The sequence below is a fragment of the Mytilus galloprovincialis genome, chromosome 5 (genome assembly GCF_965363235.1).
Source record: "Mytilus galloprovincialis chromosome 5, xbMytGall1.hap1.1, whole genome shotgun sequence".
Taxonomy (NCBI): domain Eukaryota; kingdom Metazoa; phylum Mollusca; class Bivalvia; order Mytilida; family Mytilidae; genus Mytilus; species Mytilus galloprovincialis.
Genome location: NC_134842.1, coordinates 20,657,600 through 20,676,868, shown reverse-complemented (window position 1 = coordinate 20,676,868; position 19,269 = coordinate 20,657,600). Strand labels below are relative to the sequence as shown.

The following is a 19,269-nucleotide window of genomic DNA, read 5'->3' as shown; positions in this document are numbered from 1 at the left end:
CTTAATTGACTAGAATTGTCAGTTTTTTTTTTATTGAAGGTCGGATGTTTTTTTCCAATCACTTGAGCTTCCTCCACCAATAAAAACTGGCTGCAACGAAAAAACTTTAGTAGCCCGAAATGGTGCTTCAAATTGGCGTTAAATGACCAACAATTAATCCATCAAATCAACTGATGAGTTAAGATTTGTCAACTGATTTTAAATGTTCGTTATTATGGTGTACTGTTCCACCACTGTCACAGTTTCGGGAAGGGTTAGTATCCCGCTAACATGTTTAAGCCTTTCACACTCTTTATGAATTTAAACTGGAATTCAGTGATTTTCGTTGTTGCTGTGTTACATATTTGTTTTTCGTTTATATTTTGGACATAAATTAGGCTGTTAAATTTCTCGTTTCATTTGTTTTTACATTTGTCATTTCGGGGTATTTTATAGATGACTATGTGGTATGACTTTCGTTCATTGTTGAAGATGACTTATAGTAGACTATTTCAGAATCATTTTGTCATTTGTGGAGAGTGCTCTAGTAGTTGGTGGGGTTCGTGGGGTTTATTTGTTAGTTTTCTATGGTGTGTCGTGTGTACTATTATTTGTCTGTTTGTCTTTTTCATTTTTAACCATGGCGTTGTTGTTTATTTTCGATTTATGACTTTGACTGTCCCTTTGGTATCTTTCGTCCCTCTTTTTTGTCACATTGGCAATTACAACACATATTTTAGTATTTTTTTCTATTTGATTCATATGTTTTATCAATCTCCATATAAACATTTTATTGTGAAATAGTTCTACAACTTCTTTTTTTTTCAAAAGATATGTATATCCTTAAAATTAGACCAAAAAACAGCATTCATTGTATAGTAAATAATGGTATCTTTTATTATGTACTTGTGTTGTAAACAATGGTGTACTACCTCCGGTATTTTTCCTATTTAATACGTGTAAGTTATATTTAAAAGTATGAAAGAACACGTTATATATTTCATGTTTTCAGACGCGCTGTTCTGGATTTATTTTCATCATGAACGCTTTCAAAAGCCTAAAATCTGGATCTCGAAAAATTTGAAGCGCTATATAACAGAAAAGAATATAAATTCGGCTGCGGGAGCTGAAACCTTTAACTTATGTTATGTTGTGTCTTTTACTTGTTCTACTTGATTGTCGAATTATTAATGTTGATCACATATCCATACATAAATTTATTGTATTGAATTGTGATAAAAACTCCAAATATAAAATTATTATTATTATCGTATATATAAAAGAACATGTCGAATAGTTTATTGAAAAGCAAGAGTAAAAATGTAACACAATTAAACAATAATAATATTTTGATAAAGGGGCACTAGGTACGAGATATATAAAACATCTAATATATTATTTTTTTTTTGGCTCAATCATTAAATAAAGGCTATCAGTGAAATAATAATTCGCTTTTTACTAAACGGAAGAGGAAGAAACTAAGCAGATACAAAATTCCTTCATCGTCGATTGTAAGCATAATTGGAAAGATGCAATATTGTTTATCAATTCATTATTCTCAATCTCTAAGATCTTTCATCGAAACAAAAAAGCGAAAAACATCGATTTGAAACTATATACATTATACTATAGTGGCATATTTTAGTAGAATAAAAAGAGATTTAAGGAATAATTCATGGGGGCTTGAATACATCGTGATTTTACCACGGGTTGACCCTTTATGACAAATATTTTACCCTGAGCGATGGTGCTGACTTTTTACAGGTATTACCTTATGAAGAAAATATTGATTGAATCCGGTTTTAAAGGTAGCTAAACCTCTCACTTGTATGACGATGTTTGTAATTCTCAGATCAAAACGATACGATGACTTGAAGTAGTTTAGTCTTAAATTGTAAATGGAACACGGTGTAGAGACTACGATTATAACTCAATTTGTCGAAATAACTATTGCATACACAAGCGTTTGCTTATGATTGAAACTGGGCCATGTAACACAGTTATTTTTTAGTACATTTCCAAAAAACAAACGGTACCAGGTCTATCTCAAAAGCATATTTACAATCAAGTGAACTACTTTTGGGACAAATAATTTTAAAATTATAGAAAAGTATACCAGCTCTGAATCAAAATATGGAGAAGGGGACGGAAACGGCTATTTGACCTCTTTTAAAGACATATTTAGTTCTGTTCTTTTATACTGAATCTTATCACTAATGAAGATAAATAGTAAGCACTCGAATTTTTTAACATGTAATTTCATCTCTGTACTGAAAACGTCATGCATTGACATATAAATAAATAAAGAGAGAAAATTTCGCTGTATGTGTGTTGCTACAGACAATGAAACTGATGGACGATTGTATGAAATTGATAACTCTTCAATCTTCAATGATGCAATAATCCAATACGTTATTGTCCAAGTTGAAGGAGAAAAAATCCGAAGAAGAGAAAATATTTCCAAGAATGTTTGGTAAAATATCGTTTAATTCGAAAACATTACAAAATGTTTATAAATTCACACTATATATACTGTTGAACGACGCCATTTTCAAAGTGGTGCATTACATATTTTAAAACTATTTTTTACAAATGAAACACAAACTAAACTTCTGGTTAACTTTTGAGATAATCGCGGATTTGGTCACCAGTCTTTTCTTGATTTTGAAATACGTGCTATTACTGTTCCGTGCCGTTTGGATATGTAGTAATCTGTGTTTTGTTGCTGACGTTATACAACGGTGAAAGCTAAATCTATGTCATTTTAGTTAACGGTGTAGATGAGACAATAAGTTCAAGTTCTTCAAAAGTAGGTTCATTGACAGGTTCACTTAGTATGGTTCCAATATTTGGAGTTTTCCTCAAATTTATATGACGGATGATTGATATTGCCAGTAATAATAAACCAGCAGAAATGATCACTAACGAGTAGGGAAACCTTTTCTCAAAATAATTGTTGGTATGTCCAACACTAACGTAATAATTCAAAACTCTTTCCAAACCAGTGTGGCTTTTAATACTATCGTACTTCCTATTTAATTGGACAAACTCAATCGCTAAAATAGACCCGAACACTCCTGAAATGAGAAATACAAAAATATTTTGAAGAGAAGCGTGAAACAGATGATGACATTTTAAACCTGAATTATAAGCAAGTCAAATATCTTTAAAGAAGTTTTAAAAATGAATTATTACTTCAATTAGATAGATGTTAGAAAAAGGCATTTTGCTTATTTTCTTTGGTTACATCTTCTGACATCAGACTCGGACTTCTCTTGAACTGAATTTTAATGTGCGTATTGTTATGCGTTTACTTTTCTACATTGGCTAGAGGTATAGGGAGAGGGTTGAGATCTCACTAACATGTTTAACCCCGCCGCATTTTTGCGCCTGTCCCAAGTCAGGAGCCTCTGGCCTTTGTTAGTCTTGTATTATGTTAATTTTAGTTTCTTGTGTATAATTTGCAAATTAGTGTGGCGTTCATTATCACTGAACTAGTATATATTTGTTAATGGTCCAGCTGAAGGACGCCTCCCGATGCGGGCATTTCTCGTTACATTGAAGACCTGTTCGTGACCTTCTGCTGTTGTTTTTTTCTTTGGTAGGGTTGTTGTCTCTTTGACACATTCCCCATTTCCATTCTCAATTTTATTTATTCAAAAACAAATTTGTCCTAAACATATTTCAAACTATCTTTGTAAAAACTATGTTTGGATTGATCTACTTGTTGGGGTTGAACATTTTATATCCTTGTCATGAGTTATACAGCCATTTCAGTAAACTCAGTAAAAAGGCTTTAAACATTACGCAAACTCTTGTCTATTTGAATTCAATATAACACTCATCAGTGAAGCACAGATCAAAATCGTTATAGAGCAAAGCAAGTGCAAAGTTGAAGACCAGTGAGGACCTAACATCCCAAAAAGTTGTGCCAAATACGGCTAAGGTAATCTGTACATTGTACAAAAACATTCTTTGTATTTTGAATATTTCATATTGTTGCAGACAGTAAATTTATAAAAATGACCATATAATTGATATTCATGTCAACATGTTCTTTACTTAATTTAGAATCGACCACGCAGATTTCTGTCAAAAAGTAAAAGAAGATTAATGTGTTTGACGTTTAGTAATCGACGTCCGACCTGAAGTGTTTTGCTCTCTTTCAGGTCAGTGTCTGAACGTCATTAAAAAACCTGAAGATTTTTAAACTAGATGATTTTAGAAACAAACAACTTCCCAAGGGACGCATGCATGCAATGGGTTTTGCTAATGGGAACCAGACGACTTAGTTATGTTTGAACTGAAACTGAAAATTTAATATTTTTGTTTTACATTATCTTACCTCCAACTATAGAAAAAAACAATCCAGCATTTGATATTGCTGGCCCTGAGTCATGCACGTTGTCCTGATATCTCCTCAATAGATAGAAATCTGTCAGAAAACAGCCAAATGTCGTACATAGAATTGTAAATATACTTTCAAAAAGATACTCCGTAAATCGTCCTTCTAGAAAATAAGTATGTAAGCCTATACATTGTTAGTAATATTTAGTTTTGGTAACACATACAGTTTTGATAAAATGCGTGTATGTACAAAGCATGTCACTATATCGATATTATGGGGTCTGAGAAATATGTTTGCCAAAAAGTGAAATAGCAATACTGTAAACCAACTTATTTTCGCGAATACTTTATTTCGCGTTTTACCTTTTCTAGTGTATTTCGCTATATAATTTCGCGATTTTCCAATTTTCGGATATAGTTTAATAAAGAAAGATCTTAGTTTTACATATTCGCGACTATTTATGTTCGCGTTATTTTTTTACTCGCGAAAGTCGCAAAAATAAATTGCTCGCGAAAATAAGTTGGGTTACAGTAATTGTTATCATTGTCGGTCTTCCTTTCCGCTTTGTTAAAGCAAAGTTACAAAAAGTTATCAAATTCAAGAACAAGTAGAATAATGAAAAAGATTTAATCACAGAAATGATAAGTTTCACTTGATCCCAGATTGTTTATTTCTAAATTTTATCCTCCATACCACCAAATCATCTTTTTAACACAGCTTGTTGATCTTGTGGCTAAGAACATATCCATGTTAATCGATTTATACAATTGATGGTATTGTACCGTTGTTATGGTATATATTGTCTCCATTAAATTAGTTGTCAAGTAACTAGTGGTTGTCCTTGAAAGGCTAATAGCCAGAACTACCAAACACAGTGGCGAAAGTAGACAGTATATCTAATGTCTTTTTTATCGACCGGAAAATGAACCACTGGAATAGTATAATTCTGGACAAATGTACTGTATTTGTACTCAAATTAAGGTCTGATTGAGAGCCAAAATAACATACGACTAATACGCAGCGGTTTCCTGTTAAAATAGGACGAGGGCTCAAACTTCATTCAGTGAGAACTATTTATATATGAACGAATACAATACATGTATGTCAAGTCATTAAAGATTGCATATTTTGGCGTTAATATTGAGTCACTGATGAGGTCTTTGCGTCGGAGCTAAACACATTTATTCTAAAAACAGTTGTTGGCATGACACGGGTTATGTTCTTCTCATATATGTTATGATGGTATGATACTAAACCCCTAACGGGAAGGATTGTGCCTGATGTTCATATGATGAAATCATAATCTTTCAGTCAGTTTAATTGAAGTCTGGAGCTGGCATGTCAGTTAACTGCTAGTAGTCTGTTGTTATTTATGTATTATTGTCATTTTGTTTATTTTCTCTGGTTACATTTTCTGACATCAGACTCGGACTTCTCTTGAACTGAATTTTAATGTGCGTATTGTTATGCGTTTACTTTTCTACATTGGTAAGAGGTATAGGAGATCTCACAAACATGTTTAACCCCGCCGCATTTTTGCGCCTGTCCCAAGTCAGGAGCCTCTGGCCTTTGTTAGTCTTGTATTATTTTAATTTTAGTTTCTTGTGTACAATTTGGAAATTAGTATGGCGTTCATTATCACTGAACTAGTATATATTTGTTTAGGGGCCAGCTGAAGGACGACTCTGGGTGCGGGAATTTCTCGCTACATTGAAGACCTGTTGGTGACCTTCTGCTGTTGTTTTTTTATTTGGTCGGGTTGTTGTCTCTTTGACACATTCCCCATTTCCATTCTCAATTTTATTTGGTAATCGTTATCAAATAATGACGCGTTACAAAAGACAATAATAAGGTCAAAAACACGAAGAGAATGTTTCAGATTAAACCCAAGAAGCTAAATATTGAACATGATGTTCATAGACTGTAATGTTATAAAGTACTTTGTATAATGTGGTGTCTTCCGCGCTGGAAAAAAAGGAAATATTAGCACTGGTTTGGAAATGATTGATTGAAATTAAACAAATTAATTCTTTCTTATGTTTCATTTGACCTCACATAATATATTATGTTAACGATAGAAAAAAATCAAAAGTTTTTTTGAGAAGACCTCTTTAAAATATCTATCGTCTTTCGACTCTCATTTTTTCGTTTGTAAAAAGTAATCATTTAACTAACATGTTCATAATAAAATTGAGAGTGAAAATTGGGAATATATCAAAAGAGACAACAGCCGAAGGCCACCAATGGTTCTTCAATACAGCGAGAAAATCCCGCACCCGGAAGCGAGTTTCAACTGTCTCTAAACAAGAATATGTACTACATGTACTTCAGTGATAATGCCTTCTTCGGTCATTGCAAAGGAGTAGGTCCGGTAAGGACCGATTTTGGCCTCAAATTTCAGGTTCATCTGACGAAAGATTTTGACCACTTTTTGACCACTTAAGTGTCTATTTCATTTGAATCAATTAGTTTATGTGAAAGATTTTAACTGATTTAGGCATTAAAAACGATACGATTCAAGCTTAAATATAAAAAAATTACCAAATATGCCGAAAAATGTCACTTTTAAGATGGTTTTTGTCAAACTGAAAGTGGCCGCATCCGTGTTCATCCTCAACCTTTATATATGTTATGTATTATCATAAAATACAACTTACATTTCAATATTAAGGATAAACACGAATGCGGCCACTTTCGTTTTACACGAAAACCGTTTAAAATTTAACAAAAATGCTAGAATTGATTTCAGTAATTTAGCATGATTTTATGGTGCTAGTTCCCGATATATGTGCAGTGTATTGTCAAAATCAGCCCATATTTATGTAGCAGAATCGTTCTTCTGTCCAATAAGTCACTAAAAGTTAACATTTAACAGTTTTGTAAAACTGCTATATTTTGGGGCCAAAAAGGGGTCTTAGTATATGTAAGAACATGATAATCCTCTTCTTCATGGTTAAGTACGAGCGTTATCGAGTACTTATCATGAAGAAGAGGGTTATCATGTTCTTACAAACTTAGAACATATAAACTCTATTCTTGATTAATTATATGTACTGTGTTAAATGGTATACATGAACACAGTTCTTGAAAATAGGGCCAAACAAATAACCCCTCTAGCTAACTGTCTTGCTCTAATGACTATTAAAAGTATTGTTATTTTCAAGTCAGTAACATGTATGCATCTTTAAGTCTAAAATGAATCAACTTGTTGGAATTGGAACTTTTGAATTAAAAGAAGAAGTGTCCGAGAATGATTTAATGCTTTTACCTACTCAGGACCTTGTAAAATATGAAAACGAGCCGGTCGTGTGTGAGGCTGCGGCCCCGCGTAGATTTTCTGTTCCATTGTCGGATTCAGACTTACAAGAGATAATTCTTAAAGCTATTCCGAAAAAGACTAGAAATAACAACAAGTGGGCTTTAGGCGTCTGGGTTGCGTGGACTTTAGAAAGAAATTTGTATCAAGAAACAATAACTGATGGTGGTAATGCAATACCAAGTGATCCGAATTTACTCTCAAATGAACTTTTAAACTATTGGATGGCACACTTTATACAAGAATGTAGACGTGTTGATACCAGTCCTTATCCACCAAATTCATTGGTCCAGTTAGCATCAGGCATTCAAAGGTAAGTTACAAATTTTAAATTTCAATATATATAACACCAGGACAGCCGTTACAAGTAAAATCATCAAAATCAACATTTTATTGGAATTGTAGTCCACAGCTTCCACAATACAGTATATAGCGTTTGATGTAGATGTTACATTGTACTAAAACTATGAAAATGTAATTTTATGAATTACATTTGTGTTGATTTTGATATTTGTTTTTGTAACCGCTGTCTTGGAGTTCGGTATAGTTAAACGGGTTGGTGGAAAAGGGGGGGGGGGGGCAACAACTGTTGAAATACGTTCGTTTACTTGTTTTAAGGGAGCAAACATTTGATTTCGAGTGGAAAAGGGGGGTTTGCATTCTGGGTTTTTCAATACATATTGGAGACGAACTTTTACCTGAATCCTCATTTTACATTTACTGTGTCATATATATCTTGCCTTTTTTTTTAACTTTTTGTCATGGGTCATACTGCTTTTTTTTGCAAAAGGTTTCACCTGTCCTTTTACATTTGATTTTAGCCCCTCTCCTTAAAAATAGTTTACTTTTAAAATGTATCGTAACTTGTTTTGTGGATGCAACATTTGAGGCAGGAATTCTAGGCAGGGGGCTTATAAAAAAAAATCATCAATTGATTTTTTACTGCATATCAGAAAACCTTTCTCCTGCATTTTCGTTTACAAGTACTGTCAAAAAGGACAAGCCTGTCATATTCATCCTACCAGTTTGATTTTATAACACTGCTCATTCTGCATTTTTTTCCTAAAATGTTCGATCGTATTTTTTTACTTAAAATATCTTCCCCTCCCCCTCCCCTCCCCCAAACCCCCAAAAATCAAAAGGGTGTTCCCTTGTTTTTTTTAAGGTAAAATCCTTTCCTTTTGTGTGTTTTTTTCTCTATTCGATACCATTTATATACCCCAAACCCTTCAACCAAAAAATATATTATAAAAAGGTGTTATTTTAAAACTACTATTAAGGACAAAAAAAAATACAATAAAATAATTTGACAGTTATTTTTCGGATATTCTAATAATTTTATTCTGCTTGCCAATAATTATGTATCCCAATGTTATTATTTCCGAATATGCTTAAATTGTCTCAACCTATACTTTCAATATACTGTTTTTAATAGATAATTGAGATATGATGTATTCGTGAAGAGACAGCAAACAAACAATAATTAATTCTAAGACATACTATTACAGTTTAAATTAGTCTAGTTTTAACATGGCTAATTTCATTTTGTATTGATTTACTAAAAAGCTGTATATTCAACTCATTCGGCCAATTTTGGAAAGCAAACTCATACATGTATACATTTCTTGTCTTCTGGGGTCGTCTCCCACCCCCTCGCTCGGGAGATAAAACTCGCGTTTAAAAAAACACGAATGACAATTTTAATCTCAATTTTAACTACGTTTTTAAACTACAATGAAACCAGTGTAAACAGAACCTTGAATGAATCGAAAACCCACCTAAACTTAACATATATGATCCTAAGTCCAGTCATATAAAATTTTATGCGATGTGAATCTGTTAAACCGAACATCTAACAAAATCTAACAAAAAATTGAAGTACCAAGGAGGTCGTACTAGACAGGTTTCACTGTATTGCAATTCGTCGTCGGTTATTTTACTTTTCTGAAAAATAATTTCTTCTTCAACCAATTCATCTTTAAAAAAGTTCTACTAATCCTTTATAAGTCTTTATATGTATTAAAACAAAGAGTAAAACCACCACTTTTTGTAGGTATCTGAGAACAGATTGTAACAGAAATGACGTGAGCCTCTATGAAAAGGATTCATCTACATTTGCGTTTTTTAGAAAATGTCTTGACAGTCGAATGAAAGAACTAACCAATAATGGTATTGGAACTAACGTAAAAAGGGCAGACCCTATATTAACAACAGACGAGGAGGCCATGTGGGATAGTGGAGTTTTTAATTGTAACACTTCAAATGGGCTAACCAATATAGTTTTTTTCTACAACTGCAAGTTATTTGGATTTCGTGCTTTAGATGAACACAAACAACTTGATGCTAGTCAATTTCGAATTTCTGTGGACACAATTGGTAATAAATTACTCCATTATACCGGGAGGCTGTGTAAGAATGTACAAGGTGGCCTGAATAACAGAAACGTTGATGTCAAACGCATAACTCAGAAAAGTGACCCAACAAACCCAAGATGCCTAGTTACAATTTATGAGAAATACTTGTCACTTATTCCACGTGAAGGTAGGTTTTACCGTAAACCGCTACCACATAAAGCTAACAATGGTTCTATTCGCTTTAGCGTCCAGCCGATTGGTATTAACACATTGTCTAGCAAAATGAAGGAATTATTTAAGGCTGCGGGAATTTCAACTACTGATCGTAATATCACCAACCATTCTGGGAAAGTTACATGCTGCACCACACTTTTCAATGCCGGATTTTCCGATTCAACTGTAAAATCAAGAAGTGGTCACCGATCAACGGCCGTCGACACATATAAACGCCCGTTAGAAACATTACAGGATAATGTAAACAAGGCATTACAGCCGCCAGTACCCACAAGCAAAAACGTTAAGCAAGAAAATGACTTGTCCATTGCCAAAAGTAACCAGCACAGTTTCGAAGACAAAGAAAACGATAATAGTACCATGACAATAAATGTGCCAAATTGTATAAACAAAGTTGTCATTTTCAAAAATGGAAAAAGATATTGTTTAGAAATTTGAACTGCTTGTGTATTAAAGAATATTTATTACAGTTAAATTTATACAAATAATTGAATCTTGATTAAAAAGCCTGGGGTCATAACTATTTTTTCAGTACACTGTCCTTGCGAATTGCCTCTAGGCAATATTGGCAACACTAATTGGCCCTTTGTAATTCAGAGCATAACAATAAGATAATCACTAAATAAGAACATGTTTTGTGTCATTCTTCACTATTAAGAGGGTGAAAATCCTTGCATTTCATTGGTCGAAAGCACTTTACTATGTTCTAACTGTACCTACTCCTTTCACTAAAACTCTACAAAGGACAATGACGGATGCTTTATATTTCTGATGTTACAACATGCAGTGAACATAGCACTTTGTTAGTCAATAGTAAGTTGACATTTTTGTGAAAGGTTATTCAATGAATTTGTATATAAAATCTAGAAAAAGCTATTACAGAAAGAACTAAAAGTTCCAAGGAACTTTCATTGCTGATCCAGCATTTTGACATGAAATTGACAAAATGCAATAGATAGACGTATGTCCTCTTGGAATCTATGTAGGCCCAAATTTGGTCTCGGTTATCTTATTTGCTAGATGGGGTCAATTTGTTAAAGGAGTGGGGTAAATTAAGTGTTAATTAAAAATAAAAATTCGGCTTACACACTATTTTGGTTCGAATTGAAGCGCATCAAACATACTAAATTGTATTTATAGTTATTTTGAGTTTACCTACAACCATTGGGATGATGCCAATGCCAATATATGCCATAATTATAAATTATTTCTTTACCAACTTTAGATACTCAAAAATTCTTAGAATTTTAAACCCAAGGAACAGATTACCCACACTGTATTTCGCACAGCGTGTTTTTTTTTAATTTTCGGTTCTCGGCGTGTTTCAAACTTTATTTGGCCTTTTGAAAATGTTGATAAGAACATCCATGTTGGGTCTTTTGTAGACGAAAAAGGCGTCTGGCATTATCAAATTTTATCTTAGTTTTAATTATTAGTTAATATACATCACGGTGAAATTGACAAAATGCAATAGATAGATGTATGTCACCATAGAATCTATGAAGCCCAATTTGGGTCTCGGTTATCGTTTTTGCTAGATGAAGTCAATTTGTAAAAGGTGCGGGGTAAATTAAGTGATAATAAAACATTGAAATTCGGCTTACCACTTTTTTGTTCGAATTTAAGAGCATCAAGCATACACAATGTTTTTCATAGTTATGTTGAGTTTACTTACAATCATTCGGCCGATGCCAATCCCAATATATGTTGTTTACCCGAGTGTTTCGACAGACCCATCGTTATCACTTACATTTTTACTTTTAATTAACTTTGATATGGTATTACTTATAAATGATTTCTTTACAAAACTTTAGATACTCAAAAATGCTTTGAATTTTAAACCCAAGGAACAGATTACCCACACTGTATTTCGTAAAACGTTTTTTTTTTAAATTGTTGGGTTATCGGCGTGTTTCATCCTTTTTTTTGGCCTTTTGAAAATGTTGATCAGAACATCCTTGATGGGTCTTTTGTAGACGAAAAAGGAGTCTGGCATTATCAAATTAAGTCTAAGTTTTAATGATGAGTTTACATCAGAGTCAATTTTTGTAGGCATGAATGGTATTAACTTGCAAGCAAGGACCGAGGCTCATAAATAAAGGCAACAGTAGTAAGCCGCTGTTCAAAACTCATAAATCGATAGACAAAAAACCAAATCCAAGTTACAAACTAAAACTAAGGGAAATGCATTAAATATAAGACCACACAACATTAAAATGCAACACACAGAGAAACGAACTAAGCATTAGACAAAATCTGATGAAAATAACAAATATAATGTAAAAACCAAATACATGAATTTGGGATAGAAAAGTACCGTGACCCGTCTTATAGTAATGTGAATAAACTATAAACTCGGCAATGAAGCACGGGACATCCGGACAGTCTGGAGAACCGACAACCTTGCTTCGCAGGTTTAAACGGTATGTGCAAGATGACGATGCTACTTATCAATTAACATTTTGAAAATTAGGGTTCTGTAGTGAGATGTTACTACAATTTATAACTTACCTGGATTATTCTACATTTTTGAAGTAAATTAGTATTATAATGGTGCTTTGCTCTGTCTGGTAGCTTTTGTTTCTTATCATTCATATAGATTATACGAACCTATAGCTACAGATGACAGTCTGCTATTTAACCTATAATCAAGAAATGGAACTAAAGCACAGTAAGCATTGTCATCTTCTCAGACTCTGCTATAGAATGCGTTCATGTCTAGCTGGAAAATAACGAATTGCTTATGAAAATAGATACCTGTGGAATGATAGTACTCCGAAAGTTAAATCGGAAGTTATTCAAAAGTCTCCTAGCGAGGGGGGACTGAAAGCACCAAATTTTGAAGTACAGCTGTTATCCTTTCGTATCATGTGGGTAAAACGATTTTTGTCAGAACATGACTCTAAATGGAAACATGTTTCCAAAGAATTCTTCTCCCTTTTTGATTTAGAGGACTTATTTATGAGCAGATGTGAATTTGAGTTTTTAAATTTAAAAGCACCTCTTTTTTATATAGAAGTGCTATCTGCTTGGAAACGTTTCAAGGGTATTTTCATCCAGTTAAATGCATTTCATGTTAGAAAAGAATTTATTTGGTTCAATCCGTTTATCAAGGTTAACAGAACGAGTATTTTTTACAGATCTTGGTACACGAAAGGCATAAGGTTCATTAATGATATTGTAGATGATAAAGGCGAATTTTTGTCTCATGACGCTATTAACAAAAAATATAATTTGAATGTTACTTTTGTAGACATTCTTTCTATTAAACTTGCTATACCACGTGACTGGAAAGATTTGTTATTACAACAACACATGTCACCTAAGAGCAACTCTTTTGGATTCGTTTTTGAGCATGAGAATAAAAAAATGCCTATTAGCAAATTATATACTAAAGATGTATATTCACTTTTTATCGATCGGGTAAGTGTTTCTCCTATTTCACAACAAAGATGGGAAGAAAGTTTTAATATAGAAATTAGTGACGAAAAGTGGAACAATATTTATTCACTAGCTTTTAAATGTACTATTGAAAGCAAACTACAAGCTTTTCAATATAAAGTGTTACACAGAATAGTCTCACATAATTATCTCCTTAAAAAATATAAACTTTCTTTAACTAATGAGTGTGCCAGTTGTAAAGAAATAGAAACTATAGAGCATAAATTTTTTGAATGTATAGAAATAAAACGATTTTGGAGAGAATTTTCTAATTGGTGGCATTTAGTTTTTGGAGTAAAAATATTTTTAAATAAAGACAGTGTCATTTTTGGTATATTGAATTCTGATAACTTAGTGTTAAACTATTGTATTTTACAGGCAAAATATTACATTCATTATGTAAAGTACACACAATTAGACAGATTGTTTATATCTGTGCAAGCTTTTCTCAAATTTTTGAAAAGACGTCTGGAGATATTAGAATATTTATATCTTTCTAAAGACAAGCACGAGTCATTTGTCGACAGATGGGGGGAATTTATGGAAGTTATTAATTAAATTTTATTCTCGATATGATCATGTATATTTAATGTATTCCAAAGTATCTTTTACTTGTATCTTATACCGATTATTCACATCATTTACTTGTATTTGTTTTTACTATGTCTTATTCGTAAAATATCAACAGTATGACTATGCCATATGTCAATCACTTATATATTGTAAAAATGTATGTATGTATGTATGCACTGTAGCTTGAACACCAAAAAGATCAATAAAAAATAAAAAAAAGATACCTGTTGTTATGAAAATAAATATTTGTCCATGCAAAAACAAGACAGTTAGAATAAAGGATTAATGTTTTAGCTATCTGATAGTTTGTATCTTATTTTCTATGATTCGTATCGATATGAACAAGAACCTTCAACAAAATATTTTTTTCAGAAAAAATAAATTGAATATATTTAACGGTTCCCATCATCATAAAATTCAATCTCGAAGTTTTTTTTTTGAATAAGCCTTGAATAACTTCATTTCATATATGAAATTTATAATTAAGAGAATATGTTTTACAAAAATTTAAAATATTGAGCAATATCAATAAGGCAATTATTATTAATTTGGATGTTGAAACCAATTATTTTTGGCGAGGGATTTATTTTCGCGACTTTCTCGAGCAGAAAAATAAGGCAAATATAAATTGCCGCAATTTGTTAAACTTGAATCATTCGTTTTAATAATAAATCATGTTCATTTTAAAATTGAGATATAAAATATCCCCGAAAAAAAGTTGGTTTACAGTATTTAAAAACAACTCACAGCTACACCTGACCTCTTGGTGTAATCCAAGTAAGTATCTAAACATAACCAGCCAGGTGTTATGGTTGCTGTGAATATTATTGCTGTAGCTAATACATTTAATACAATTAAAACTGCAGTCATTTCTGTCATCTGCTTAATCTGATGAAAAAAATGTGATTGTTTGTGTGAACATATAGTAGAGCATGCAATTCAATTTTTGTGTATATTCATAGTTTGTTTCAATTCTTTTTTAGAATTATGACTTTCTGTTTTTTGTTTGTCTTTAATTTGTACATTTATGTTACATCTTATGTCATACCTGTTAAACTTTCAAAACATTTATGCATTTTTCTTAAATATAACTCCTTTGTGGGTTTTGCACATTTAACAAGCTCGTTTGGTAACCTTTTTTTTTTTTAAAGAATACGAAGAATAACAGAAAAAAAATGTGATGCACACTGAAACTCGCGTAGCGGGTTATATTAAAGAACATATCACATTTTTTTAATGTTATTTCGAATAAAAAACAAAACATTTTACAGTCATTCCTTATAATTTGATTCTTAATTCCGTTTTAAGCCGGAGTTAATATAGAAAAATCGTCGATGACGTCACAGTCACATGACAAAATTATGTGTATAAGCTGAAAAACAAAACAAATTAACCAGAAGACACGTTACATCCAAAGTTAAATTATTGCTTAATGATGTTTGCTTTTTATGATTTGGAATTTTTATCAGATTTTCGTAATCCTCTGGTTTTATCCATTTGAATGCTTTACCAAATTTTGCCCATGGACCCTCATTTTTCTTTTTATAAATCTTTTACATGTATAATTATAAGCCATTTGTAAAAGTCTTATGAAATCTTATTTAGTTTTTGATAGTTTATGAGAGCTTTAACTGGTCAATTTTAAAGTTATGAAAAATCAAGAGAGAACATGTTTTTGATTCCTCAATCTATCCCCTATCAATATTTACTAGTGTTATGGAAAACTATTCCTTTGAAAATAAGCAACGAACATCCTGAATACACTTCATTTTGACTTAGTTGTATGTCGTCTCACTAATTATTCCTACCACATCTTAAATAATTTAGGAACATTCTTCTTATTCCAAAGCTGTAAGAACTTGTTTAAATAATCTATTCAAATCTTGAATTTCTGGACACTTAAATGTATAGCAAATGATATTGCATATATAATAAATTTAGAATACAAGAACTACACAGGTAACGAAAAGATGTTTTTAAAGTTATAAACAATGTAGAGTATGCATATATAAATTCGTTAGTTGACTCGCTATTGAGTGATAAACTATTCTCTTTATAACTGATAAATATTAATTAAAAAATTGAAAAACAAATTCTTGACGGATAATTAAAATGTTTGGTTGCCAAAAAAAAGAAAATAAAGACTACCTACCTTTTAAGTAACAAATAATGTCACAATAAACTTGATAACATAACTTAGGGCGCTTGAGTGATTTACAAGGGCTACTTTTAGTTAACATCAACTAAAACAAGGTGAAGGACAAGACAGACTTAATTACAAATATCTTTTTTTTCTTCGATACAAATGTAGACAGATTTTTAATTGTATAAATATGTATACAAATCTAAAAGTAATTTTTTGAGTGTGCGTTTGAACAGTTTAAATGTATTATATTTTATATCATTAAATATAAGCGCATTGGGATTTCGTAAGGAATACACAATAGGTTGATAAAAACGAGATAGATCAAAAATCAAATGACCCACAAAGCGTAAAGCCATCTATAAGTCAACACACAGCTGTCAACAATTCTCTTAATTCACAAGCCAGTAATTATTTTGTTGTTATTAGGTGTCTAAAGTTTCTACAGCCGAGTGCATTGAGTCTGTACATAAAGGTAATTGCTTGCTAGCTGAATTTTGAAGTCATTATTAGGTAAGGTAAATTTCCATTCTTAACGAGTAGACTAGTCCGAGAGATAACCATTCTATCCGTCTGTAGGACTAGGCTGCTTGGAAAGGAGGGAACAAATAAGCTAACCAAAGATATTACCATTACCTACACACTCAATGCGATCGGCTGTAACTGTTTTTGCTTACTATCATAATGATTTAAAGATATTGTTATAAGTTTTAGATGAGTTCTATTTGATTCCACTTTGTCCGAAAAAAAAATATCGACTCGTATCTAATGGCCACTATAATAACAATTGATGGAGCCTTTGTTTGACACTTGTTATAAATAATTAAATTAACGGTACCAATTTTCTTGCACCAGATGCGCATTTCGACAATACATGTCTCTTCAGTGATGCTCGTGGCCAAAATATTTGAAATTCAAAGCTTATATAAAAGATGAAGAGCTATAATCCAAAAGGTCCAAAAAGTATATTCAAATCCGTGAAAGGAATCAGAGCTTTGCATGAGGGGGATACATTCCTTAATTTATAATAATTTCTATCATTTTGTAACAGTAAATTTTAATAACAGAAAAAATCCGTATTTTCATGCCAGTACCGAAGTACTGGCTACTGGGTTGGTGATACCCTCGGGGACTAATAGTCCACCAGCAGAGGCATCGACCAAGTGGTAGTAATAAAATTAACGGTACCAATTTTCTTGCATATGCTTATATAAAAGATGAAGAGCTATAATCCAAAAGGTCCAAAAAGTATAGCCAAATCCGTGAAAGGAATCAGAGCTTTGCATGAGGGAGATACATTCCTTAATTTATAATAATTTCTATCATTTTGTAACAGTAAATTTTAATAACTTTTACTTGTTATTTTTGGTTACATTCTTGATGTTCTTAATTAAGAAATAATTGATGCCAGCTATACTTTATTGTAGTTTTAACATGGGTAGGCATTATATTCATGATTATCTTTGCCAGAGCGATAGCGAGGTCTAAAATAACACGAATATAATGCCAGAGCGATAGCGAGGGCTAAAATAACACGAATATAATGCCTACCCATGTTAAAACTACAATAAAGTATAGCTGGCATCAATTATTTCGATTCTGGTTAGGACAATTATGGTAATGTCTATGTTCGCTGTGTATAAGTGTACAGTATTTGTGTAGGCTCTTCCATCAACCTCCCTGTCGATTTTTATGCAACTAGTTTAATTTCGCAAAGTTGTATTTCTAAAATTAAAAATTGAAACAGAAATTAACAAATTTATTAACTTAAACAATATTTGTGTCACAATATAACAGAAAAGTTATAATTCAACGTCTTTTTGTTAATTTGAGGTCAATTTCTGCCACGCACATTTTCAAATCAGTTGTCAATGGCGGTGGACGCACAAGGAGAATCGGGTAGGTCGATCTTTATTTACTAAATTAATTGTAAATGTTCCGCCGGTTGTTGTAGCATCGGTAAATATGTTCATATCTGATAGAGGATTCCTTGAAATTTTTTTTTGAAAAGCTAAGGCATAGATTACCTTAGCTGTATTTGGCAAAACTTTTAGGAATTCTGGTTCTCAATGATCTTCGACTTCGTACTTTATTTGGCCTTTTTTTACTTTTTTGGATTCGAGCGTCACTGATGAGTCTTCTGTAGACGAAACGCGCGTCTGGCGTATATACTAAATTTAGTCCTGGTATCTATTATGAGTTTATTGATTAAGTGATGACATTCGAGACTTGGCAAGAGGGGCCCTTAGACATAGATTCCTTTATACTTGCGGTAGTCCAAAATATTTACGACGTCTGGCAATGCTATTTTAAATTTTTTTCTGGGACGCCTTCCTACAACGGCGTCCCAGAAACAAAAAAAAAAAGCCTTGCCAGACGTCCTAATTATTTAGACTTTACTTGCGGTAGCTACACCCTATAAAGTTGATGAAAGGACACGCCTTTGTGCATCTGACGATTTCAAATGCTGTATTACATAATGATTAAAATTAATACTTAGTGACAATCTTGTTGCATTTGTAAAATGGATGGGAAACATTGGTTGTATATAGGTAATTACGCCTATTTTTTTTTTATAGGAGAATGGGGTTCGATTCCCTGCTAGGGTCAATCCATTTTGTCATAAATATGAAACAATTTTGTCATTTCAGTACAACAGTTATAATTAACCTATACTTTATTTTATATTTTATCTTCAGATCATATGTTTCAATGAAATTTTTATATACATGCCTTTTAACAGGATAGATGAAACGTGTTTTTCCAGGGAGGAGTTTTGAAGTTAGAACAGCCAACATGAACGTTGCGGTATCTAGGTCAAATATGTCAATTTCGAATTGTAACACATTGTTGTCATTGTAAAAGTATTAGTAACAAAATG

The 19,269-nt window shown here is 32.2% G+C and overlaps 1 protein-coding gene across 1 annotated transcript; it reads left to right on the top strand.

The window, feature by feature from the left end:
* Nucleotides 1-7,522: 7,522 nt before the first annotated feature.
* LOC143077025 (zinc finger MYM-type protein 2-like) lies at nucleotides 7,523-10,669 on the top strand. The gene is made up of 2 exons (XM_076252914.1): nucleotides 7,523-7,956; nucleotides 9,697-10,669. Exons 1-2 carry the CDS (start codon nucleotides 7,523-7,525, stop codon nucleotides 10,667-10,669), a joined length of 1,407 nt encoding a protein of 468 aa, XP_076109029.1.
* Nucleotides 10,670-19,269: the final 8,600 nt, after the last annotated feature.